The sequence below is a fragment of the Falco cherrug genome, chromosome 5, assembly GCF_023634085.1.
Source record: "Falco cherrug isolate bFalChe1 chromosome 5, bFalChe1.pri, whole genome shotgun sequence".
Classification (NCBI taxonomy): Eukaryota; Metazoa; Chordata; class Aves; order Falconiformes; family Falconidae; genus Falco; species Falco cherrug.
In genome coordinates this window covers 20,347,957-20,375,267 of record NC_073701.1, presented here as the reverse complement: position 1 = coordinate 20,375,267, position 27,311 = coordinate 20,347,957, and the positions used below count along the sequence as shown (strand labels likewise).

The 27,311-nt window shown below is 36.4% G+C and overlaps 1 protein-coding gene across 2 annotated transcripts in view; it reads left to right on the top strand.

Annotated features, from left to right (window-relative positions):
* Window positions 1-27,311, top strand: part of AEBP2 (AE binding protein 2) — a 51,939-nt gene that overhangs the window by 11,027 nt on the left and 13,601 nt on the right. For both annotated transcript variants that reach the window (XM_055711743.1, XM_055711744.1), the window contains exons 2-5: window positions 8,218-8,425; window positions 11,556-11,663; window positions 20,067-20,253; window positions 26,003-26,127. In XM_055711743.1, coding sequence (XP_055567718.1) covers window positions 8,218-8,425; window positions 11,556-11,663; window positions 20,067-20,253; window positions 26,003-26,127 — 628 coding nt within the window. The remainder of the gene's footprint in view (window positions 1-8,217; window positions 8,426-11,555; window positions 11,664-20,066; window positions 20,254-26,002; window positions 26,128-27,311) is intronic.

Here is a 27,311-nt window from a genome sequence, read left to right as displayed (position 1 = left end):
AAACTGTCGGGTTTTAACAGCCTTGGTCTGCAGTTCATATTGCTGAATGGAATGTAAAAAAATTAAAAGTTAGTCATCAAATGCTTCTTGGAGAAGACGCAGCAGCTCCCATGTTTGGAAGTGATGGAGATTTTATAAAAAATACAAAATTCCTAAGACAGAGGAGATTCCTATCAATGGTGGGAGCTCAGAGTTGATAATTTGATCAAATGCTCACAAAGCCTGAAAAATTTTTGCTTGACCATTGCTTGCATTAGGAAGTAGTGAGTGTAAATAACTTTGAATCTGGTGGCCTCAAACAACTGTGTTAGGTGGTCTGTTATTTTTGTGGAACTAGTCCATTGGCCAGAGCTGCACACCAGAGTTTTCCACCCTTTGTCTTGGAAAGGAATAGAGTAATGGGAAAACTTGAGAAGTTTTTGTTTTCATGCTGGACTTTTCCTAGTGAAATGTAAAGAATGAGGTGCTGGGGTATGTCCCCAGGCTCCCCCCCCCCCCCCCCTTTCTGTTTTCATTCTTCTGTTTGGATTTGGTGTTTGTAATTGAATGATTGTGATTGCTGTTTGTTTTCTTTTAGGATTAGTACCTAGTTGTGATTTAGTCTTCCATGTGGTAAAAGCTTTTGTGTTGGATTCTAGGTTTTAACCCTTGAAACTGCTGTAAGAAATGACTGTCATTCACAGTGTTTCCATATTCTGAGTTTATCTGTGTGTTACAGTTCAATTTTCTTTCTTAAGCTTCCCTCGTGGATTTGGACAATGCCGCTGAAGCTCCACACAATAATGACAGGTTATTTCACTGACTAGTAAAAGCTGAAGAAGCTAACAGGGTATTTTTTATTTTTATCCTTCAAATGTTCATCTGCTTCCAGTGAGGTTTGTAGTATTTGGATTCTTGAATGTTAATCATGCTTTTTATCTGTGGATGTGATGCTTTGGCTGGATTATCACTGTGTACTTCAGAAGAAACCGTTTCTGAAGATTTGTCACTTGGATTAGTGTTGTGTGCAGCTTGGTGGCTATTCAGTAGTGTTGGTTGTAGTGACCCTGCAGTGTGTGTTCACTGAAATCTCTTGCTTATTTTTAATTTGATGCTTTACAAGATGAGGTTATTTATTACAGGATCTGTCACAGTTGTTTCCCTTGGTGTTAGCTGAAATCATCTGGGTCCTTTGCTTACCTACTGAACATCTGGGGACTGGAAGCTAAGCATTCTCGGTGGAGGTACTGTAACTCTGAAATGAGCTCCTGTTGATCAGGCTGAAGTAGTGCTCATTGACCCTCAAGGGCATGGTATAAGGCCCATCTGTTAGGGCTGAATTTGCCTGAGGGAAGGTTACTTCAGTTAAGGTCTACAGGGAGTATGTTTAGCAGACGTTAAAAGTATAATAGGAAATTGATTGGGCTTTTGTGCATGTGTTCGGTGCCTGGCTCTACTATTACTTCAAGTGGACAGTTGCTAATGGGGGTTCATGGAAAGTAAAAATAAAATTACACTGTTTTTCTTTTGTTGATACTCCTTCTAGACTCCTACTGTCTGTTGTTCTGAAAGATTTAACAAAAAAAGAGAAAGAAAATATTTTGGGCATTTCATTCATTAAATTCAATGGAAGGGATTACTTGTAGTAGTGAGGAAATTGAACTCCTTGGAGAGCCAAGTGTGTGTCAATAATGGTATGTGATACACCGTTTTCTTTTATGCATTCAATAATAGGCTCGTTATATTTTCATTCATATTTAACAGTACACAATAATTAGTGCCCAAATGCGCACATGGTAAAATGTAGTTTCAGATATGTGCATTTTAATTTGGGATCATTTTGGAAATTTTTTTTCCTTATAGAAAATATTCCTGTTTACGTGACTCTGACTATGACTGACTTTTGCTCAGATCCTTAAAGCAAAAAAATAACCCAGGACTTAAAATGATTGAAGAACTTTTTTTATTCTCTATAAAAGTGAAAATGACTTGCAACTTCTTATAAGTTTTTAGCTATTATTTTTTGTTTCAGTTTCAGGATTGTTTTAAAATACACTTTTGACTGGATTTAACCAGTGAGACACACTTGGTTCGCATGAACATATAGACTGTGCAGGCACTAACCTTTTAACATGAAAGTGATGCTAAAAAAATCTTAATCATCTTGATTATGAAGAGGTGTTATTTCTAGCTACAGGTAAAGTAGGTACAGGTGAAAATAAGACCTGAAAGAAGTGCCTTTGAGGTAATGATTTCTCTATTTAAGCTTGCATTACTGTTGCTTAATGAACACACTTTAAATGTCAATTTCATTCCAAAGCTGTTGATCTCTTGGTAGAGGGAAAAAATGGAGGAGGAGGGAGAGAGATCTGACTTTTGAGAAGATTCTGTGTCTTTACTTCTACCTTTCTGCATTTGGAAGGCCCTGTTTGCCAGTGCTTGCAGACTTGGTAAAATAAGGTGTGGGTTTAGTAAGGTATTTTAGAAGGGCATTCAGTTCTTGCCTCTAGAGCTGTGATTTTTACTTCAAGTTGATTCTGATGCTTAGATTAGGATGGAAATAGTGATAACATGAGCTCCATGACTATGTTGTGCTTGCTGTAACAGTTTTAAATTTTGGTAATTAGTCAGTCTTTTGAATGGTGCTTCTTAAAAACAGCTATTGTGTATGCAAGCTCTCTCCAGCAGTGACTGTTTTTGATGCTCTATTGTTTGGGATGACCCCTGAGTTGAACTCTCCTGAAACTCAAATGTCTAATGTTCTTCATCAGGCTATGGTCTATAGATCCATTACAATGGAGCTGGAGCCTGCTTACAGCTTGGGAGCAAACCCAGACCTGTCTGTCACTAGCAATAGGGGAATGCCACAAGCGCTTAAGTTCTCTGCTCGTGTCATTCTGCTTTGATAGTGGCAGTCAGGACTTAAACAGATCTCCCAGCTGGGGAAAAAGGGCTTAGAAAAAGCCAGAAAAACTTGCTTTAACTTACTTGGCTAAATATTTGTTTCGATCTCTTTGTTTTATTACCAGTAGTTTGTCAGAATATCTGTATCTTCCTTACTTTGTTTTGTTTTCTCCTCTTTAATACACGTTACTTTCCTACTTAGAGGCTTTCTGGATTCCAGATGAGAAAGCAGAAAGATGTATTTTCCATTACTACCTTCCCTTTGTTAAGGAACTTTTTCACTGTCTTGGATTATCCCAAGCAGATATAAAGTCAGATTGGGTTGAAAAGACCCATTCACAGATTGAAAGATATACAGATGCTATTTTGGTCACCTAGCCTGTTTTGGGCTTCCACTATTTTGGTCAGGAAAAGACTCAAGTGGACTAGGTAAGATGGTGGAGTGTGTGCACACATCTTGCCCACTTGTGTGTTCTGCCCTCGCACCCTTTCTGAAATCCCAAGAAACAAGTAAGTGGATGAACTAGCAGGTCTAACGAAAACAGTGTTGCAGTTAAGTCTTCGCAGACTTAGCAGCAGCCACAACTCTGACTATAAAGCTTACTATCATCTTTCTGCTTTATCTTGAAATGGCAAGTTGAGGGCAAGAGACCTCCCAAGTTGGTTTCTTCTCTGAGGCTATATATATACTACAAACTTTTCCCTGAAAAGCTTCTTCAGATTTTCTCAGTATGGGGAAGAAAACGTACACAAGCTTGAGCCGTACAAGGCACTACTACAGAGAAGAAAGATGTTGCTGGTCTTTCACAGATCCTTTTCACAGCCTTTACCTCTTTCCTGGGTCACGCAGAACTCACTAAGTGAGAAAGATGCAAACTAATTCTAGGTTCTCAGTACTGTGAGGTGCCTGATCACCTTAAATAATGTTGGTTCGAGAGGTGCAGAAGAGAAAGTAAAAAAAAAAAAATAAAAATTGACGTTTTTGTTTAATGGGTTAATTTTTAGAGGAGTGTGTCAGGGCAGCAGGTTTCTTGCATTTTGGTGGAGCCTATCAAGAGAACCATCAGAAAACTGTGATCTCTTGTGTGACTCCTGGCCATTTTGTTTTATGAGCTGTTTAGTTTCTGTAGTAAGTCCTGTTACAGCAATATTTGTCTGTACTACTTAATGACTTACACAACATTCTTCAAACTAGAAGAAAGGCAGGCATTCCCTCTTAAATAAAATTCTGATCTGTTATCATTCAACTGGATTTTAGTTACTTTTTTTCCTTCATTTTTAGACTATGTTCAAACTCAGTTTAGAATAAATTCTGTATGCTTCTATGTGATTTAAGTGCTATGGGCAATCTTTTTTTATTCCAGTTCCTCTGATACTAGATTTTGGTATAGTGTACGCAACTCTGATCTGTTAGCCCTTAGCAAACACTTAGGCTGTTAGAACCAAACCAAGCAAACATTTAAACTATTATAACTAAATCAGCTTTTGAAGTGTTATTGGTTTCTTTTGTCACTAATAACCCTACTGATCAGAGTATCTTCTGCTGGATCACTATTATTAGTTGACTTTTATATATTTTTCTTCTACAGGTAGGATAGCGCACATATATATATATATTCATAATGCCTAAGTATTTGTATTCTTTAGGCTGTAGAATTAGAGACCTGTGATTTTGTATGGTGAGGTGGTCAAGGTCTGTTGAATTGCATTTGCAATATGAAATAGACTCTTAGGCTACAAGTTCATCGGTTTGAGGGTTTTTTTATCTCTGCTTAGAGAAATTAACCAGATAGCATGTCTGTGACCCAGAGAAACCACACACACCTGCTCGTGTCCTTCTCCCCACTCTCCTTCCCCCAGATTCCTTCACAGAAATCGTTCTGGGTTATGTTTTCTCATTACTTTCCTGCATAAGACCAGGCTGTAAAACCAGGGAACCCTTGAAAGAACTGTGCAAAATACCACTTCATAGTCTGTCCTTGAGGTCACCAGCACCATGCATACTTCTGAGCCTGAAGTTTGCATATGCGTATTTGTGGGGGTTTTGAGAATGGTACTAATACTGGTAAATAGCTTTGGAAGTCTGAGCTCCTGGTTAAAGTATTTGCAAAGTACTGTACTTCAGCACCTTTCAGCTGTGAGAAAGTTAGGGTTATGTATCCACGTGAAATGATCTGAGGCAGCTGTTGCAGGAGTGCTGTATCTGCAGTGCTTTGCCATCCTTGGTTAAGCAGCTTCCTGTTGGAACCACTGATCTGTGTAACATTACTGTATGCAACAGAAGTGGTCAGGCTGTATGCCATTTTGCACACATTCAGACCTACTTCTAAGTACTGATTCTGAGAAAACTGTAGTTGGATAACTCAGATTCAGTTGGGGGGTAACATATAATTATTCAGTTTTTCCTGTCCTGTTGGTAAACTTTGCTTTCATAACACAGTTCTACAGATTTTGCTTTTGGGGATAATTTTTGGCTTAGGCATCAGCTGAAGAAGGAGGGATGTTAGTCCTAGTTGGATCTATTGTGGGCCTGGCATGGTGCAAAAATTGGGTTGCTTGCAACATATTTTGGATTTAAAAGCTTCTGACAATTTCTTGGAGGGATCTGAAATTACTATTACCAGTAGCTGTAGTTAGTGGCTGTTAATGTGGTTGGGACTGGTAGCTACAGCTCAATGCTAGTTGCGTATTATTTTTTTAAAAAGTTCTGGTGAATATAAAAGCAGCTCTTTGGGAAAGGCAGCAATATGGAAGATTCAAAACTATCTAGCCCTCTGTTGCCCACCTTTTTTGTATTTGCTAGTTGCAGATTGTGAGATTGTATGTCATGAAAGTAATCAAGACTGCTTAGGGGGAAGGAGGAGGTGGGGAGGAATCATGGCAAGCTGTGTTTATTCAGGGTATAGAAAAGGCAAGAAAATCAAAATAGTGGGCACATGGAAAAATGCTGTGTAGCAGCAAAGAGCCTGTATGGCTTTCATGCATAGAAGTCATGATTTGTGAATGGTTAGATCTTTTTTGAAATTGGGCAGGAGAATTAAAAAAGGCATGTGGTATTTGTATAGCATTTAGGAAGTATGTATTTTATATAATTTTTTTAAAGCAAAAGAACTCTTGAAAAGGTCTCTAAAACTTTCTTTTTAACTTGGAAAGCAAAAGTGTAAGAACAGTTGGTCAGTTTCAGTAATAGGAGGAGGATAATGGGTTGGAAGAAGACTTTGAAGGGGTCTGTGCTTGGGACATGGTAGTGAGCATTCTCATAAATGTTACCTTGCTGGTATCTCTCAGGTCATAGTTTGCCTATGAAACCAAATTACTCCAGGTAGTTAAAACTGAAGCTTAACTATAGAAAGCATTGCTATCAGGAATCTGTTATTCTAAGGCAAGACACTTTTTATTGATAAATGCAGTAGAATCCACATGGTGGGTAGGTGAGGAGGATATCTAACCAAGACAAATCATCTATGATATTTTCAAGATCTATCACAGGAAAAAAACTGCTAGCACAGTAATGATTTGAAAAAAGATACAGATAATGTAAGAAATTGTTAGTAAAGGCTTTTGGAGCAAAAACCCAAACAAGCTAATAATATTATCAAAATTTGAATAATGATGTATTTTTTGTTTCATCCATCACAGAATGTGCAATAGAACAATGAGGGATATGTATATGGTGATAGTAAAAAATACGGAACAGTATCTATACCTTTAAAAACAGAATGCTTTAGCATAGAAATTGTGTGCAAGTGGTGGGGGATAAGAGGGATATGATAAAAGTAAATAATATGTAGAACTGAATGGGAAATTAATATTTTTTCTTTAATGTCATCAGATGATTTTTTTTTTTTCCCTTGCACTTTGCTTAGAAGAATATGTAGAGACCTGCGTAAAAATTACTGCTGCATATTGGGCTGTATTAGCTAAAGCTTGTCTATACAGTCAACAGAAATCATTGTTCATCTCTACTTGGTGCCTTTAAGACTGTCTGGATTACTGTGACTAGTTTGGAACTCATCCCAGATGCTCACATACTGGAGAGGATGCGGTGGAGGGTTTCTAGGATGGTTAGAAGGCTGAAGCGAATACTATACATGGAGAGACTGAGAGATTGGGTTTCTTCACTGTTAGGATAAGAGGGGCAGGGTTATTGCTGTTTTCAGTGACCTGATAGGGAGGCTTGGCAGAAGGGGAGCCAGAGTCATCTCAACCAGCTGCTGAGGATGAGAGACGACAGATGAAATTGCAACACTGGAAATTCTGATGAGATGTTGGGAAATTTCCTCCCTCCCCCACAATGAGATTAATCAGACATTGGGGAGATTGTTCAGAAAGGTAGCAGAAATTCCAGGCTTTGAAAACACCCTTTAACAACTCAGCTGGTCAAGACCACAAGCAATCTGAGTTCACTTGCTCCTGTTTGAGCAGGAGATTTTCACCACCTGGTCTTTTGAGGTCCTTCCAAAGATGAGTTGTTCTGTAATGCTGTGGCTTTGTGGAAGGCAAAAACATAAAGGTCCTAAAAGGCAGTGAACAGGTTCACAAGTTAAAAGTATATCAGTAGCTATTTAAAGTTTTCCCAGGTAGAACATCCATGTGTCTCCATATTTTGGCTTATGTATGGAAAGAGCACACTCTGCAATTTTGTTCCGGGTCAGTTTGATACTTGGGTTTGTACCTGCCAAGATGCAGAGCAGAACGGCTGATGAAAATGACCCCTGCTGGCCGGGTATTCCCACTGTGGTGTCTGGCTTCTCTGGAAAGTTTTAAAACAACAGAACAAAAAGCATTAGCTTAGAAAAAGCATGTGGTGGGCACCATCCATGTGTCCAAGTGTACCTTTTAAGCCTTCTGTAAAACCTCAGTGCTGTATTCTTTTTTAAGGATCTAGTGTTAGCAGTGAATGCTGAGCTAAATACATCTCCAGTTTGACCTGCCTTTTTTTTTTCCTTTTTCTTTTTTTTTTTTCCCCCCCTTTTCTTCCCTCCTGGGAAATAAAAATAATGAATGGCTGTTTAATGTAGCTTAACAATGACTTTGGTAATCACATGAGAGTTAATTTTCTGACAAATCAGTGAATGGGAGAATCTTCCATCCCTCCCTTTTGTGCCAGTGTCCAGAAGAAGATATAGGGTCGAGTAATAGTAGCTATTTTCTGGCTATATATTTATTATAGTTAAAGTGATGAACCACAATAAATTGTAAGTTTGTGTAAGATTTTCTTTTCAATCTATCTAAATATATCTGAAACAAAACCCCAAAGAGCTATGATTCTTATTTGTTCTGTTAACATGCAACAACTACAAACTTTCTCTCTCTCTCTCCCCACCACCCTAGCATAAGCAGCACTATTATGGATGTAGACAGCACAATTTCCAGTGGGCGTTCAACTCCAGTTATGATGAATGGACAAGGAGTTCCTGCCTCCTCTGCAAAAAGCATTGCTTATAACTGTTGTTGGGACCACTGCCATGCTTGCTTCAGCTCCAGCCCGGATTTGGCAGATCACATTCGCTCCATACATGTGGATGGTCAACGAGGAGGGGTTGGTGTTAATTTTTGTTTTCTCCCTCTTTATTAGTTGCTAGTATTTTACTCTGATGACAGTAGCAAATTTTATGTTTTAAAGTATCAGTTCTGTAGCTAGTGGCAACTAAGTTTGGGCCTTCAGCCTGCCAGTATTAGGCATTCAGCTGTTGTCTTTTCATAGTTCACTTCATTTGGTATTCTGTGTTTTTAATTGAATGTCTCTCCTGAAGAATGTAGTAAGTTCTTTTTAATAAACAATTTGAGGCTAGATATGCTAACTTGTCAACATCCTGAAGCTGTTGGTATATCTTGAAGTGCTTATACTTGGAATTAATTTTCCTTAAATTGTTAGTGTACGTGTTACTGCAGGTGAACTCAGGTGAAGTTGTATCTTGATTATTTTTATGAATGGAGTCTCAATAGAGGTAAAACATCTATAGAACATATAATAGGGAAGATGTAAGACTTGTTGATTTGAGAGTGCGAACTCTTACCAGAGCAGCTCTGTCTGTAGTACTGATGGCAAGTATACCTTCAATATAATTGCGTCTAGTATTTTTTTAATTGAGGTGCATATATAATCATGTATATTTAAGTCTAAACCCTGGTCAAACGATGCAGTTTCCATTGGTCTCACAATTTTAATGTTTCAACCATCCTCCAGTAGAGTTATTTCAACACTGTACTTTTAACTACCTTCCCCTCCTGAACCTCCAAAATCACCTTTGATGCCTGCAATACGTTGTGTAGACTATCTCCACATAAAACAGAAGCAATCTGCCCGGTTTCAACACTGTTATATCGCAGCTCTTGGAGAGCTAATACCAAAATTTAACATATAATGCTCATTATCTTATGACTTTATGTCCTGTCCCTTCTCCAGAAGTAATATCTTAGGACATTACACTTTTTATCTTGAGTAAGAGACTTGAATAAAACACTAATTTGCATGACTTTATTATGTAATTGTGTCACTGAGGCAGGTGTAACTGGTTGTATTTAGCTAAGGTTTTTTGGTATGGTTGGACTTTCGGCTTCATGTTTGGCTTTCTAGTTCAGGCTCTAAGCAGAATCATCCATCTAGTGAGCTGGCTTTTTAGCCACCTATAAGATAGTTTCTGTAGTTCTGTTTGTAGGTTTATAGAAGTATTACATGAATCCTGGATGAAACAATGAAGTGGATGAGGTGTACTGGTATCTTGTGGGCTTTCCCATAACTGCACCTCTGGGGATCTTCGTTACCCATCCATGACCCCTTTTCAATTCTTAAAAAGGGACTAGAAGATTTTTCAGGGTGGTTGGGTTGTGTGTGGGGTTTTTTTTGTCTTTTTTAAAAAATTCTGTTCACTTACATTCCACGTAACATGATTTGTGGATATTATTATGTAGAAAATGTCAGACTGTTTGTCTTTCTGAAGGAGGAGGTTGTTGGAAGCACCTGGTGTCTAGTAACTGTTGCATTCAGTTCACACTTTTTATCCCCCTACTGGAGCTGGTTTACTTGAAAAATTCTCCAACTTGATGCTATGGAAGGGGACTGATCCTGGCTGGTTTGTTTCAAGGATTTGTCTGCCACCTGCTGGTGAGGTGTTTAAGTGGTGTTAGAAGTTGTATTCTTATTTGATTTGATTTTTCAGATATTACTTACATACAATGGCTATAAATTTGAAGAAAAGGGGGGGGTTGTAGTAACTGCTTATTGAAAACTTAAAAGCAATGTGATAAGCGTCTTTGTATGGTAAAATGTATATATTTAAGCTAATACTGAGATAACAGCTTCAAACTAATCCAGACAGATCCATGAAGAGCCCACAAAACTTTTTGACAAAATAGTTTTACTTACCGGACTTTTTTTTTTTTTTCCACAAAAATACCGGATTCAGCCTTTTTACAAGGTTCACAAAAAGCCCTGCCTGAACTTCTGGCAAGTTGTAAAACCAGGGTCTTGGTTTTTGGAGGGATTGCATTTCCATGACCTGTAACTTCATAATGACACTCCTTTGAGTGCCCTGCAGTTGCTGATGGAAATATTTGAACAGTTACAGAGCTGTTGCAGAGCCAGGAATCTCAGAAATGCCAATTCTGTGGCTTCAGGGGGATCTCAAAACTGAGGAGTGGCAGACACCAAAGGTTTAGGGGGTAGGGCCTTCATGTGTCGGTAGGTCTGGATCACTCGTACAGACATGCAGGGTTTTCAGCTTTGTATTAGTAAGCTGGGTTATACATATTGTACAGCAAGTACATAGCACTCCTGTGGCTGCTCTTTTGTTTTGAAAAAAAACAATCTTTTGAAGATTGAGTTTTATAATCTCCCAAAGAGAATTAATTTCCATTTAGTTTCTTGAAGTTCTGAAAACCTGTATGGTGGTCAGTGCTACTCCCTGATACTGTATTTTGTTGCCACAAATAAGACCTATACCTCACTTCACACAGACCTGTTGAGGAAATTCTAATGAAAGGCAAGTTCATTGAGCTTTTTTATTCTCTCAGTTATAGATAGACGTGAGAGGAAAGACAAAAGAGTAGGTTCTACTCTTAATGCACTATTGTGCATGTGACTGATCTGTGCACTAGAATCACAGAACACCCATAGATTTATTTTTTTTTTTAATCCCATGAGAAAGTGTAACTTTCTTCGTCAGGAATTGAGTATAAGGCCCTAATTAGAGATACCCAGTATTCCATAATACAAAACTCTGGTATGTAAACAATTGTATTGTAATTAAGAGTTTTCAGCTTCTCATGCTCAAAGGATGAAGTTATTAATTGCTTATGACAGTAAATTATTTTATTTCTGTATCTGCTACCCAGAAAATGTGAATTTTTCATTTAAAAATGACCTGTCTCAGTGTCTGGTGGATACAGCTATTGATTGCAGATGCAAACTCTTTACAGTGGATGCTGTGGCTCTTGATTGTGTGTATCTGCAGGAACATCTGTGTTTTGATATTTTTTCCAGTGACCTCCTTTTTTTGAATTCTTGTGATTGTAATTATTTTTATCTTGGTGAGGTATGAGAAGTAGTTGCAAAATTGTTCACAATTCTTTGAAGTAATTTGTTTTGTGAAAACAGGCTTCTTTGCTAATGTGGTTTTCTTTGTGTTTTCTTTGACGTGTGTAAACTTACCACATTTTTACTCTATTAGGTGTTTGTTTGCTTGTGGAAAGGTTGCAAAGTATATAATACACCTTCAACAAGTCAAAGTTGGTTGCAGAGGCACATGCTGACACACAGTGGGGACAAACCTTTCAAGGTAAGGTCCATTGTAAGATACATAATTTTTTATTTTAAGAGCGATCCTATTTATTTTTCCTGATTCAATATATTAATTAAAAATGGCATCACAGCAGGATTTCTTAAAAAGTATCCAGCGAGCTGAGCTTTCATCTTTGCAGTAGTAGTGCCCAAAGGTCCTGTTCTGTTATGAAGACAGGTGAAGATCCTACTATTGCTTTCTCTGTCCCTGTTTCTTTTAGCCTATAAATGGTAGGAGAGTGTAAAACTAAATACTACTGAACTTCCATTTTTTTGCTTATTTTCCAGTTGAGCTGCTTACACTGTAACAGTGAGATATTTTGCCTCATGCTTTACACTTTCACATTAAACTTTGGATCATGCCTGATGGTGCACATCCTGTGCTTGAGGGAAGAACTGGTTTTGTTAACAAAATTCAGTTGAAACACAGTCAGTGACTGGTTAACCTCTCAGAATAATAAGGAAGTCAGGAATGCAGGACCATTGAGCTGACTGTTTCCTGCATAGTATTTTCTAACTTTCTCTTTCTTTCTCCCCCTAATCTGTACCTGCAATTCTAGGTATAGTAGTGTTTATCATTCCCATATCCACCAATCCGTTATTAATGAGTTGCTTCATCCTCTTATGGATACAGTTGGGGCAGTTCATAGCTGTCAGTCCTGCATCACTTGATGGTAAGTCCCACCCACACTACTTCAGACTGAAGTTCTCCTTCCATATAGGATATGAAAATGAATTAGTTTTTTGTTTTGGTTTTTTTGTTTGTTTGTTGTGGTTTGGTTTTTTTTTTAAAAAAAAAAAGTTTAGGTAGCATTTTATACCTTCCTCTCCCTCACCCCCCAACCCCACCAAGTTTTAGTCACTGTTTCCCTCTCCTCTCTTTCTTCTCAGGTAGTATCTTTTGCCTTTTTTTTTAATTATTATTTATTTATTTTAAGGCAGCTTTATTACTGAAAAATAATTTTGTGTTACAGTGATGTCTTCCAGAAGTTACTACTTCTACATAGCTTATAAACAGTAGTTGTGACAGAAAACAAAACTAAACTCAAACCTAGAGAGTAAAAATAGTGCGTTGTATATGAAAAAGTTTTTTAATAAAGGCTAGACTTTTTTTCCATACTGAACTGTGTAGTTTCGCTCTCAGTCAGAAATTTTCAGACTAATAGGAACAGGTAACTTGCTCTTGAGGTTATCATACCCTTTGTTCAAAGGAATAAAATTAGCATGCTTTTGGAAGCATTGCATAAGGATCATAGATCCCTGAAAGTTTGCAGATATGATTGTTCCAGCAACTGATCAAATCTTAGGTGCTAATCCCTGAATAAAATAAAACCCCCCCCACTCATCAGAGGAAACTTGTACCTTAGTCATTTTGGGATTTAGTATTTTACATACCTTAAAGTATAATGGCAAGCTTTAGTGTTGAGGGAAAGTCTTTCAGTAGGGTAATTTGTATACTTGATCTAAATCGAAGAAACTAAATTTTAGAGACATTGCGTTTAAAAAGAAGTGGGCATAGGTCAGAAATATCAGTAGTACTTTTGAATCTGTCAGAGTTACTTAGCAAAGTCAGTAAAAGTTGGTATCCCAGGTTTTTGGCTTGGCTAGTTAGAGCTAGAGCCCTAAAATTTACAACAATTAGTTCTAGTAATAATCTTGTGTTTAATGTGTTATTTCACCAGCTGATTTTCTGTACTTTCTGGTCATACTAAAGGAAAGAACAAAGCACAGGCTAGGATTGCACTAATCATCATGGCCCAACGTGTGTCACTTCCGCATTTTTTCCTACTGTTGTCTTTAGTCCTTCTGTTTGTTTTTATCTCTGTATTTCTCAGTCTGTTCCTGGGGGCTTTGAATGGAGGATAATTGTGGTCTCAGTAGAATTTTGTAACATCTTTTGTTCCCCTGTCATTTATGCTGAATATAGGCTTCAGGGCTCATACATAACTGTCTGTGGTAGCAACCTATTAATTAACTAGCCCCCCTTCCTCACTTTTTTTTTTACAAGCTTTTGAAACCTGCTGTCTGATAGAAGAACACTTAGTGTTGGAAATTAGTCTTGATTGGGCAAAGAACAGCCATTACTAATTGTTTTATGTCAGTCATTCAAAAACAGAGCAAATGTTTCCATTTGGTGCATTTAGCTGTTCTTATAAATCTGGACTGCTCACATTTAGGAAAACCCAAATTTTTTCAAGTCAGAGTTGGATTAAGGACCTCTTGTTCTTGATGATGAGCAGACAATATCTCCCAAAACCTAAATTACAAATGAAATTTGTGTTGCGTCATGTGAATATACTTACAGAGAACTTGCTGAAAATACTTAGTCATTCAGTGTTATATTGAAAAAAAAAATAAACGAGTGTCAGGATTTTTGAGGGAAGCTGTAAAAAGCCATAATGGAAATAGTATAGATACGTGTTTCTGTCTGAAGAACTGCTGTTCAGGATGCTTTTAAGAAAAGCAAAGAATGTTAACTAGGAAAGTGACAATTAAAAGCATGGAAAATTTACTTTTGTAACGGTAAAAGCAAAGTAATCATATAATGACCAGAGGATAGCGTAAAAAATATATGGCAGACTGCCATATTCTTATTTCTCTAGTCAAAATAAGAGAAAACAGTATTTTCTTAAATTGAAAGGTAGTTGGGGACTGTCTTAGGCATAAAGCTGTCATTGGCATTAGAACTACTCCATTAAGGATATGTCCCTGGCCTGTCACCCTTTTGCTTGCAAATGTACTCGTTTTATGTAGTTGCCCATTTTGGGTTTAATTATCTATTATTGTGGTACACATGGTGGTGTCCTTTGATTAAAAGCTGTATCCAGCTGTAAATGAGCTGCTGTGCTTTCATATTAAAAGGTCTTTGTGGATTTACCTGCGCTTTCCATACATTCGAATGAACTACAGAGTCACATAGTTTATATGTCACAGAAGTGAACACACGTCTAAATTACAAAGTCAAAATGTTTCATATTTTTATAATTTTCTCCTGGGTTTTTTGTGTAGTTTAGTGTGTCACCCTCAGCATTAATATTGCAATACCTGTGTCACAGAAAAAGTAAATTAATCTTTATCAATATCCATTTTTGAGACCTCTGTTATGCTAGCTCCATTTTTATATGGGGCAATATCCTGGTAGTGCATGTCCAGCCCCTAAGAAGGAGACATTTTATATCTGAGTTATCTAGTGAATTAGGGTGATGGTGGTGGGGGAAGATACCCTAGATCTCAGGGCAGATTTTAGGACCTCAGTTCCCCTTTAGTTGTCATATTGCTTTTCTGTTCATTCCCTCCTTTTTCTTCTAAGTTTTTAATACTGATAGCCTTGGATTTCATGTGGAACGCATGGATGGATTTTTTTGCCTGTGGTTTTTTTTTTTTTTTTTTGAGGCCATAATCACTAACTTCTGTTACTGATAAAGTGTCTTTTCCTAGGGCACCCACCAAGCCCTTCACCAAAGAAAAAGTGTGTTAAATGAGATATAGTAACCATTACAGCTAGTTCTCAGTCTCTAGTCAAATACTGTTTCTGCCAATCAGCATGCTTTTCCAGTCCTACTTTTGGTAAGCGGAGTTTCCTAGATCTGTTTTTCTTGTCAGGAGGAACAAACAGACTGGTCTTACAGAACATGTATCTGGTTGAGAACTTACTGGCCGCCTTTGGCCCGCTCTTGGGTATTTTTGAAGTTATGTTGTTCCTCTTAATACCTGAAGTTAATGGCTCATGTGCTGCTGGAAGTTTTCTCTTTGCGTATTGCAGTCTGATTCCAGCCATCGTGGTGTTTTTTGGGTTTTGGGTTGTTTTTTTTTTTAGTTTTTGGTTGTTTTTTTTTTTTTTTCCTGTCATTGTAGACATTCATTTAATATACGTATTCTCAGAGCATGTAATTATTTCTCTGGAGATGTTAGTGTGTTTGTGTCTGATTTTACATTCAGAGTTGAGAGAGAAAAACCTAAACATTTTTCTTTTTTAGTTCTGTTATTACATAATTTTTGCAGCTTTTTAGAAAATGGTGGAATGTTGTGGTGTATGATCAACATGTAGTGATGGTCGTGTCAAGGGTTCAGCAATTTAACTTTCAGACTTTCAGAACATGTAGACAGGTAGATCTAGAGGTATAATCTGCTGAGTTAGAAAACTGATGCTGGTAGCTGTCTTTGGTAAGCTGAGAAAAAGTGAATGAAGAAATTCTTGCTTGTCCTAAACTTGCCTGTTACAAATAGTAAGTATTTGAACAATTAATATGCTGTGACAACCTGCATTTTCCAGCATGGTTGCTGGTACTCAAAAAAAACAAACAAAAAAACCCAAACCCAAAACCCCAACAAAGTACTACTCACCATACCTTGTTGCTGTACAGTGTACATGCTGTACGTGTTCTTGAAGACACATCAAATGAACTCTTAAAATGTAGTCTGGGTGACCAAATGCAAAATGTTAGGCACAATGAAAGGAAAAATAGTAGAGCAAGCACAAAACAGTGTGAGATTTTATGCAAAATAATTGCATATAGTAATCTTCTGTAAATCTAAGACTGCGTGTAGGTGTGCAACCAACTGCTTTCACATACTGATTCCAGTGGGTGTGCTTCACATCAGTCATGCAAGGTTTGCTCATGTGGGATAAAGGCATTCAATGACAATACACAGGTTTATTGCAGGCTTTTGTCCTTTGTTAGAATGGGGAGAAGAAAGTAATAACAAAAATGAAATTTGGTGCTCATTCTGCCACCTGTAACTCCCAGAATTCATTAAATGGTGACTGCATTTGGTACGACTCTCAGTAGAGTAACACTTGCTGAAATGTAAAAAACACAGCCAAGCAGTTCAGTCCTCATTTGAAATTTGTGTATGTTACTCTTCTGGCAGAATATTTTCAATTCATTAAGAGCAATGCAGATGCAGTTAGAAAATGTAAATGCATTCTACCTGAACACTTAGCTGTTGAGATAGTATGAGAGTTTATCCAGATGTCTACAATATTACTGTGAGATTTACTGGAAAAATTACACATTGAATATTCTAAAAAGGACATTCTGAATTTTGAATCTAGAAAAAAACCCCTGTATTGCTAGATATTTTTATATCCTGTTTGTTAAAGTCACTGGTCATTACTGCCCATTAATAATGGTGGGTATGGGTACACTGGAGAAATTAAACTTCTTATGTGTTGACTTATTTTCTCTTGAAGTAACATATCCACCAATCCGGACCCAATCTATCATACTTAAAATTGAATGCAAAATGTTGAGATTTAGGTTTTGGGGGAAAAGTAAAGAGATTGGTTTAAAGTTCTGCATAATAGTTGAGTTTGATTTATTAGAAGCCCTCTAGATCTGTATAATTATTTGGTGGGAAGCTGATTTGGTGTGACTTACCGTCCAGAGATCCTGAAGTGACAGCCTGAACTGCTCCTTTATCTTTGGAGAGAAGAGACTTTACCCATTAGTAACGGATTGCTGGATATATTATTTTAGAGAAAAAAAAATAAAAAGGAAAAAAAACCAGGTAAGATTTTTCTCCTCTTCTACTATTTCCTGTCTACTGCAAAGGAATTCTGTGTCATCTTTGATATATCAGCTGTTGATTATTTGATGACATGATCAGGTAGTCTCAAAATATGTGATACCTAAATGTAATGATTTCTGCAAATATTTCATTCTGTGGCTGCAGGCTGTAAGTAGGCTTTCTGGAAAAGATAATTTCTAGTTGCACATTTTATATATTGTGAAGACTTAAGGATGCCGGTTTGGGGCTTTTGAAAGTAAAATGTGTAGAGCAAGACAAGTAAGTGGTAGCTTCTGTAGATAATCTGTATAGAATATCTGTGCTTGTTTTACATGACTAAAGTCAAGTTACGACATTGTGAGTCAAACTGTAGTTTGTCATAACGGTTTCCCATCTGACAAGAAATACAATTAAGTCTTACGAACCTGTGTTTTAAAAAGTTTCAGAAATGCGCTTGATACAAAGTTTGTGTTATTTTCAGAAGGTATTGCCTTTTGATATTACACTTTATTAAACTTGGAATATGCTAATGGATGCACTGTACCAAAACTTCAGTTTGTTTTTTTGACTTCTACCAGGCATTGACAAGGCTGAAATTTTAATTTCTCTTTCTGACTGAACTTCAGGGTATGGAGGCTATTTTTTTTGTGGATTTTTTTTTTTAATTGTGTATGTCAGTATTTGTAGGATCAGAAGGATCCAGAAGCTGAAGTTAGGAATACCTTAATGAAAGTTAAATCTAAGTTTAGATTTAGTTGCTTGGTTTAGTTTCATGAAACTGTTTTTATGGGCAAGACAGCTATTTCAAGGAGGATAAAAAACTATTTGAATTAATGCACACATATATTTTACCTGTATTTGATTTTGAATTTGATCATCTTTAATACAAGTAAATGGGTCACATTCAAGGTCAGGTTTGATGGGGCTACTAATCCAGTAGATGTCCCTACCCACAGTAGTGGGGTTGGAACTGGATGATTTTTAAAGGCCCCTTCCAACCCAAACCATTCTATGAATCTGTAAGTGTAAATTGTAATTGTCAGTATTGATTTTAAGTAATAAATACTGCATTGAGGTTGCTGTAGTTTAAATGAGATCATGTTCTTGAGTTTTGAATTTCATAATGTGCTGGCATTTCTTACATTGTAAGTCACTAAAATATAAGTATACAATATTGCTGCTGTTTGAGCACGGGAAATTACAGGGCAAGCTAAAAAGGCGTAGGTAGGTTTTTGGTAAAAATCTTCACAATTATGAAGATAGTTACTAGTGAGAGAGAGAGGGAGGAACAAATACAGTGTGAAGATCCTGAAGTTCTTTTGTCAGGGAATTACATGTTTGTAGTTAGCTCAGTACTTAGAAAACTTCCCCTAACTACTTCTGTGTTTTTTTCCCCCTTAATAAAGGGGGGAGGGGGGGAACCCCAAATAAAAATGTGAAAAATACCCTGCTATTTTTTGTCTTTTACTATCTTGAAATATATATATACATATTTTCAGTCCTATAGCAAGTATTAAGTGTTTGGGGTTAATACAGGTTTTTCTCTTCATGGATGCTGCATTGTTTTATGGTGCTCATGGAAAACCATTTGCTAGGTCTGAAGCAGAAACAGACTTTTCAGTCTACAAACCATGCTGAGTGATGTTTTATTGTCTTTCAATCAAATGTGCAGACTTGGGGCAGATTACTGTAAGAGCTTGCAAATTTGTCCTTCAGAGAAAATTTAGCACTATGTATATAGTTGCAATATTACTTAGTCCTGAACTCTTGTTGGAGCTGCCTCATCAGTTTGCTTTGAAGTGCTGGATAAGAGGGGTACAGGTGAAAGAGCTGAGAAAGAGAGGAAGGAGCAGAACAGATGTGGAAGAAGAACTTGCCAATAGTTTAGAGTGGTATGGGTTTTTTGCTACTGGCTGATCAACCACTGCTCTCTGGATCAGAAGGAGAATTGGTCATGTGGATGCACAATTCATTGCAGCCAATGATGGAATGCATATCTTAAAATGACCTTTCTATTACCCTTGTAAGCTCAGAGCACAGGAGAAAAGGTTTGTGCCTCCCTCTCCAACAGTATAATTTCAATACTGATTTTGAAAATGAAATAATTTTAAATAGAAACCAAATACTTACAAAAATACCAATGATTACCATAGCCAGTACTAGCTTAGTTGCACGTATCTTGTGATTTCTGTTTAAGTATTGTTGGATCTTTTCTTATTTTTCTGTTTGAGAAAAGAGGGCATTTTCTTTAAATAAGAACTTTCTTAAATAGCTCTGAAATAATAGTAACATCCCAAAATAAATGCATAAATTATTAATACAACTTTCAAGTTACTGAAGTTAAAGGTTTATATAGAACTATAAGATAACTGTTTATTGACTTTTTATAGCATTTATAAAAAGCATTAAGCTGTTTCAAATTTAACGAGTAAGAATGTTTTATTTTACTTCTGACTTGTTAAAAGAAAGGAGGACATTGGAGAATTAGTTATCAAATGCAGAAGATTGGAGAGCTGTTGAGAAATACAGAATAACTGTGCAGTATTTTGAAAGGTGGGAATATTAGTCTATGAAGGGGAAAGTTCTTCAGAAGCATTTATTTTCTGTATGAAGACTTTCAGTGTATTTGGTTTTATGCTATACAATATTCTGGAATATAATATAGCATAGAAAAAAATCTTTATTCCATGGAATAATTATTGAGAGTTACAAAGTTCAGGTAGAAATTTATTTCAGATTATGTTTGGTTTTAAGAATTGCATGGTCATTAAGAAGTTGCCTTCCTTTTAGTGTGTTTGAGGTTGAGCCAGAAAAGTCAAATGAAAAGATCCTGTGAATGAGTGCCTTATAGCACGCTGATAAAATAGTTGTTCTGGTTTCTTTTTCTCAGTGTGTAGTTGGTGGGTGCAATGCCAGCTTTGCATCTCAGGGAGGACTTGCCCGTCATGTGCCCACACACTTCAGCCAGCAGAACTCTTCAAAAGTTGCCAGCCAGCCAAAGGCCAAAGAGGAATCTCCATCTAAAGCTGGAATGAATAAAAGAAGAAAGTTGAAGAACAAGAGACGACGATCATTACGTAAGTATTTCCACTTAGAAGTTCTTGCAAGCTTTGTCTTGGATGGGAAGTTCCTCTTCAATGTGGTTGTTTCTCTGCAGGTGTGAGTCTGGTAGGGTTGGTGATCTCTTTAGCATTATATTGTTGGCATCTCTTGAGATGGGAGGAAAACAATTCCAGATTCTGTTTGTGTTCCTTTTTCAGGTAAAGCATCTATGTGTTTGGTAGAAGAGATCAGGTTTCTGTGAGCAACAGTTTGAGTTTATGATTTAAAGATGAATTTCATTTTTAGAGTTGCTTTTTCTTTAACTATATTACTATTGGAAAACTTTCTGTTTAGTGATGAGATCTGAAGTTCAGTACTGCAAACAGAGACTGCGGATTCATAGAAATTAGAGATAAATGCATATTATATAAGCTCTCTTTCAAGCACAACATTTCATTAGCTTAATGATAGTTTTATGAGCATAACCAAGATCTAATTCTGGGCAGATGTGACTTGCTGGGGTTTTAAAATCTTTTTCTGCACAGTTAGTTGACGTTCATTAATTTTGTATGAACCAATGTGCTGAGAAGTGTGATGTATCATTTAAAGTGAGGATTGTTTCCTCTAGCAAGTAATAATCACTTATGCAGTACCTTTTCTAGTCAGTTTTGATCCAGTTGTGCGATTCCAGAGTTGTCCTAGTATCGGTGATAACCATGTCAAATTTATTTAGAGATTGTCACGCACAGAAATGGTTGGAAAAGACTAGGAAATTATTGAAGTATTTAACTTTGTTTTTTAACTGCTTGGGATGCAACTTTCCAGTACTGAACTGATTATTTACTAATTTTAAACTGTTACTGGGACAGTTGCGTTTTAGAGTAGAGACATGTAAAAACCCATTTAGATTTTTTTCCTGCTGGTATGTCAACAGCTGAAGAAAAAACTTCCATGAATTTTTACCTGTGGTGTAAAGTCAACCTTGCAGTACTGGAGAGAAGGGCAGGATACCATTTTTATGAACCACTGGGCCTGTTACATCTCATACTGTCCACAGAAACGGAGCTGTGTTCATAAGCAGACAGTTATTTCAGTCCTGTCTCCTGGGTGGTGGTACAAGTTTAGTGATGATGTGCTGGAGAACTTGTGTTGCTTTGTTGGGTCAGTAATTCTTATTTTTCCAGAACTCTTCTGTGGTAAACACTTAGCTGTATCTATCTCTGTGTTCCTGTGAAGAAGTAGTTACAGGTTTTTCAAACAGTACTACAACAATGGATACACATAGTAGTGGTCTAAGGGAATTACTCCACCCATGTGCCATGTTTCTGCCTTGAAGGCAAAGAACCCTGTCCTGGACAGTACCAGTATCACCTAGATTCTGAGAAGTTTATTTTCTGTGTCTGTCTTGCACACAGTGACAGCTGTGCAGTTCAGTGCTGGAAGAGCCACTGTTAACTTCAGTTACGGTGACTTTTTTCTTTCATTTTTTTTTATATATGTGAGCAATTTGTATCATTAAATATCTAAAAGTGTAAATTACAGGAACTCCTCTGATTTTGACACTGATTTGACGTTCAAAGAAGGTGGAAAGAGAATTTGACTTCCAAAGAGCTTTCCCTTTCATCTAGGAATCTATGTAAATGAGAAGGGAAAGCTGATCAATGAAGGGTTATGTGGTCACTTTGCAGTATCCTTTACTTCATCTTAGATGCTAGGAAAGAGAGGATTACTGAAAGAGTTGCAGGTTCCTGAAGGATTATCGCAATTTATTGTCTGCATTACTCAAACAAAATATAGATGTCTAAGACTGGTCACTTCAAAGTTTTCACTTTCAGAGGTTACCGAGTTGCATCTTGGCTCGCACCTCCAGATTGATTTTGTTAGGTGGCTGATTTAATGTGTTTTAATTCAGTTCCGCTTCTCCCCTGCCCCACTATATGCAGAAGTAGTTTTTTAGATTGGCGTTTTATTAGTTATTGATGAACTTTATTGACTTAAAAGTTTTATATCAGTGCTTTGTAGTTAAAACTTCAAATTACCTGCTAAGATGTTTACTGCAGAATTGTTGAATGAGTGTATAGCAAAGAAAAAAAGTAAGAAGTAAATATTATGCGAATCTTAAAGATCAGACTGTGGTACTTGAATGGTCTGCTGTCTTGATCAAGTCTTGCACAGGAAGAAAAATGACATCTGCTTGAGCAATTTCTTATCTTCTTGCCTCTTGAGACAAATGCAGTGCTGGCTGTAGAGTTTTGCCTTAAGGCAGAAATAATCTCTGAGTTGGGAACTGACTACTGTAATGTATTTCTCCAGAGGGTACGCGACCCAGAAATGGATCCAAAGTTGATGGCATTTTCTGATAATGCTAAGTATTGGTAGCTTTTCTTTAAAACTTTGTGTGGATTATTGTTGATCAGGTGACCTTGACAAAGGGCTGATACAGTTTTGCTTATCGTTCTGGTTTTTAGCTTAGTTTTACTTAGTTAAAGAATGTTAAAGTGTGCAAGTTTGTATGTTGGGGAAGGGCAAGAACCGTTATCTAAGAAGCCACAATAACAAAATAATAGCATTAAGTATTTTCAGTCTAGAGTGTATAAAGCTAGGAACATAGACTTACATTTAGATATTTTAAAAGTGTCCAAAAGGAGAGGTGTTGAAGTTAAGTACCAGGTTCTTTGCAAGCTGGGTCACAAGAAGTTACGACAAATGGGTGTAAAGCAAGATGCTATGTGATAGTGTACAATGTGTTTAGTTTTTCATCAAATGATTATTTGTGATTTACAGTTTTGCATCACAAAACAATTTTTTCTTGTGAGAAAATGTTGTTGTAGTGTTCTTTGTACCTCCTCATGGTTTGGTTAGTCCTTGGCTATTTTTTGCAAGTTGTAAGTGGCTTACTGAATATTTATTGGCAATTGATGGCTAATACATGCTGCTATTGAAGCATCCTCTTATAAATTCTTAATAGTTTAAATACAGCAAACCAATAAATTTGCTTCCTCTGTGTTTTATATCTGAACGCTACCTTTCTAACAGACATTAATGCATAAATAAAAAAAGGAGACTTTATTGTGGCTTTATATATGACAAGGGCATGATCTTCTACCTTAACTGTAGAGAATTCTTACTGTTACTTGGTACTTTTTTTTTTTTCCCATTCTTTGGTAATGTCTTGCCATTCTTGAACAGTTTTCCATTTCTTTTTTCCTGTCTGTAGACAGCATGTGTTCTTTAAAATTTGGAAATTAGTACTTCTATGATGAAAGCGTGTTTTACTATAGACACCCCCTATATAGCTGGTTACATTATTGGTGATATAGAGACTGATTTGTTATACAAACTTTGACGTTGCAGAGTAATTCAAGATTACAGTCACAGCTTTCTTTTTCTTCTGGATAGCATTATACACATGCACTGCTCTATGTAGTCTGTCATTTAGAGGTACAGAGCCAAACATATTTCAAGTATCTATCTCTCAAATAGGTCATAGTATTGCTATTCTGAAGCTACCTCAAAGAATTTTGCAGAACCTAAGATTATATTTACAATATTGTCACTTGCTTTTTGAATAGCTAGGATGACACTGTAGTTATTAACAAGCATTGTAATAGAGTTCACTGGAGAACTGTAAGCAAGATAAGGAAACTTTCTGTTCATGGAATTGACGATAAGACTATGTTAGTTATGTAACACTTGGAAATTAATTTAGTAGGCTACTGGTATGAAGGTTTTAATTTATTTGACTTAAGTGATGTGTACTTGGAACTTGTATTATGCAGGAAGGGAGATACCTTACTCTGAAAATACTTCTGAGGAAGTAAATTTAAGATACACAGAAGGTACAGCATTAACACTCAATAGGAGATATATAAAACTATTTGTATGCCTTTGACAAATTATGCCCTTTCTTTTGCATCTGTTTAGTGTTATCCAGTGGTAAATCGTGGAGAAATTTGCTGTATGATACCAGAAGCAAACATTTGGGGTTATCTTTTCCTTTCCACCCTCCCTTCCTTCCTCCCTCATATTTATTTATAAAATATTTATATGCTTGCATCACTGACCACCTGCAGCATGAGCTGTGGTTCTATGTTACCACTTAGAGCAAGAAAAGATTTCAATGAGATGATTGCCTATTTGGCAGTATCTGAGAGATAGAGTAAGGACAGAACATAATGCACAGATGAATGCTTAACTACAGTTTACAGTTAGTCCCAGGAGTGTAGCAAAGACTAGCTTTAAGTGGAGTTTGTTTTGAAATAATGGATAGATAACCTTGATGAAAAGGAATATAAAAGTTGTTTTAAATGAAGACAACAGAACTTTTGAATCAGTTTTTACAGTATAGAATGATAGTTGACAATGTAATATCAACTCCTGTTCTTAGTTTTAATTTCAGTGTGTTATATAGAGAACTACTGCTGTCATATAAGACTTAAAAAATACAAGTACTTCTATTCATGCTTATTTGCTCGTATAATTTTACTGCTGTACTATATGGTATATTTTTCAAAATTGTGTGAAGTATTTCTAGTAGTATACAGATATGTGCCTAGTAGCAATTATTTTTTAAAGGACTCTGAGTGTAGAATTGATAGACCTTTATGCTCTAAATCAGAATTCAGTATTTTTTTACTGAATTTAATTTTTTAAAAAAACACTTTAACTGTAAAAGTCCTTTTCTAAAAGGATAAAGGGCTTTATTAGTGCCTGCTGGTTTTCGACTACTTGTAAAAATACCAGATGAATGTTAATTGCACTTTAGTCATAAATTGAGGTGTAGTATGTGATGCAGTTGCTGCTTCTTGGCAGAAGAAAATAATCTCTTCACTAATAATCAAAGAACATGGAATGACAGCTTGTATGTAGAAAGAAACATGTCTAGCAGTGAGTGTGGAGTTTTTCATGCGATGTGACTGTTCATTGTTATTACTCCTTGGAGATGAAAAAATTCTTGATGAGCTAGTATTCTCTGTATGTTCATAGTAATTCTTACTTAATCCTTTGCTTTGTGTTCCACTGCAGTACCCAGCAGTTTTGTTTTCAGTGCCATTGTTGATCTCTTTGCAGCATCTCAGTATTCACTGAAAATAGCTGGAGTTTTTACTGATTATAAATTAGATCAGAGGAGATTGTTTTTAATAAAATTAAGAAATAAGGTATAGGTATAATTCTGCTTTTAAGATGTTGATTGTATGCCTGATCATGTTTTGAAGTACTTTAATAATATTTTTTACAAAGTCACAGCAGTAATACTGGAATTACTGATTGCTGTAAGAGTGACTTGGCCATTTAGGTTTCCATAAACATCACAATCTAACTGTGCTGTTTTCACATTAAATTAGAATTCACGTGAATTAATGAGTTTTGGGTTTAGTTTATTTGTACTGGGACTTCTTTCCTTCCCTTTTTTTAATAAGAGATAATAGCAATGAACGTTCCCAGAGGTACTCAGCAAAATTAATGAATTCTTAATTTTCAAAATTAAGAAATAATAGAATTCACCTGAAACTTTAAAAAAAAGTGAGTGTAATTGAGTTTGTCAGAATAGCTGTTTGATCTACAAGGAGTATGTTTTGACCAAACTTAAATGAATTGTGCCCCTCTTGGAGCCATTTTTTCCTCTCAGTTAAATTAATGTTTACAACTCTTTGACAAGGTGATGCTACTGCCATAATGATAAATGATTTACTAATGACACTTCAGACTTCTTTATATGTCTGAATGTGTTTGAGTATTTCAATGTTTGAACACCTAAGGATCTCTTTTCCTTTTTTTTTCTAGCAAGACCTCATGACTTCTTTGATGCGCAAACACTGGATGCTATAAGACATCGAGCAATCTGCTTTAACCTCTCGGCACATATAGAAAGTTTAGGAAAAGGCCACAGTGTTGTATTTCATAGTACTGTAAGTATATATATATATATATATGTATATGACGCATTTTGTTTGTTTACCTATGCATCTGAAAAATCTAATACTCCAGAAAGATTTATTTTTCCTCTTAACTGCTGTAGGTGTTTAACCAGAAATAACTAACGGCGTATTTTACATTGTTGGTATTTCTATTAGTACATTAACTTTTTAAAGGTAGTGTTAGTAGTTTTTCTAGCTCACAAATTGAGTAGTTTGCAATGTTTCCTGTCTGATACACTTGGGGAAATAGCTAACAGTAAATAATGTTGCAGAAGCATTTGGTTATGTCTTCTAAATAAGAATGCAATTCAGATGGCATTTCCATAGTCATGAGTGACAGTGCTAATTTATCACAGGAATATTTTCGAGGGTAATTGTATAATTGAGTATTTAAAGATGTTGATCTGAAATCTACGTGTATTCCTTTTTTCAGATTAAAAGATAGAATCCTGAATAAATCTATTGTTGTTCCCCTTTTATTCTTTTTGTTTTAATAAACTTGCCACCAAAATATCAGTGAATTGCTAGGGGGCAAGGACCAGGTGGGGAACTGTCCTTTAGTCCTGTTTCCATATCCTATTTTGTTAATTTCATTTGTGTTTGGATAGGATAGACATCTGTATTAATTTAGGAAAGTTAAAAACGGAGGAAAAAAATACTGAATTGAGGTATAGGGGTTGAAAGTTCAAAAAGCTATGTAACCTCAGGTTTCCTGGACTGAATTGGTCGATACGGGCACAGAACAGGTAGAGATTTATCTGAAGAAAAGAATTGTGAGATGGGACAAAATGGGGTGGACACAGAGAAACACACTTTGTAAATTGGCAGACTAGGGCAAGATGGACTGCAGTCCGAGGAAGGAATGCTGACTGCTGTGTCTTTAGTTGTGGCTTAACCTTAACACATGATTCAACCTATTGAACTGTCAAGTCTCTTTCCATAAATAAAAGATAATTTTATATGCATGAAACTTACTTTGTCCTTTTCTCCAAGACTGATGATTGTTTATAAACAATCTGTGGCATGTATTAGAAATTTTTCTCAGATGATTACTCCTGAAATTTGTGTGCCTTGAGCACCAGCTCAGTTGAGCAGTGAAGATTTGCAGGTGATTTAGCTGTTACTGTATTTAAATCTCATTCTAGTTTTCCTGGCCAATGTGGATTTCACAGTAC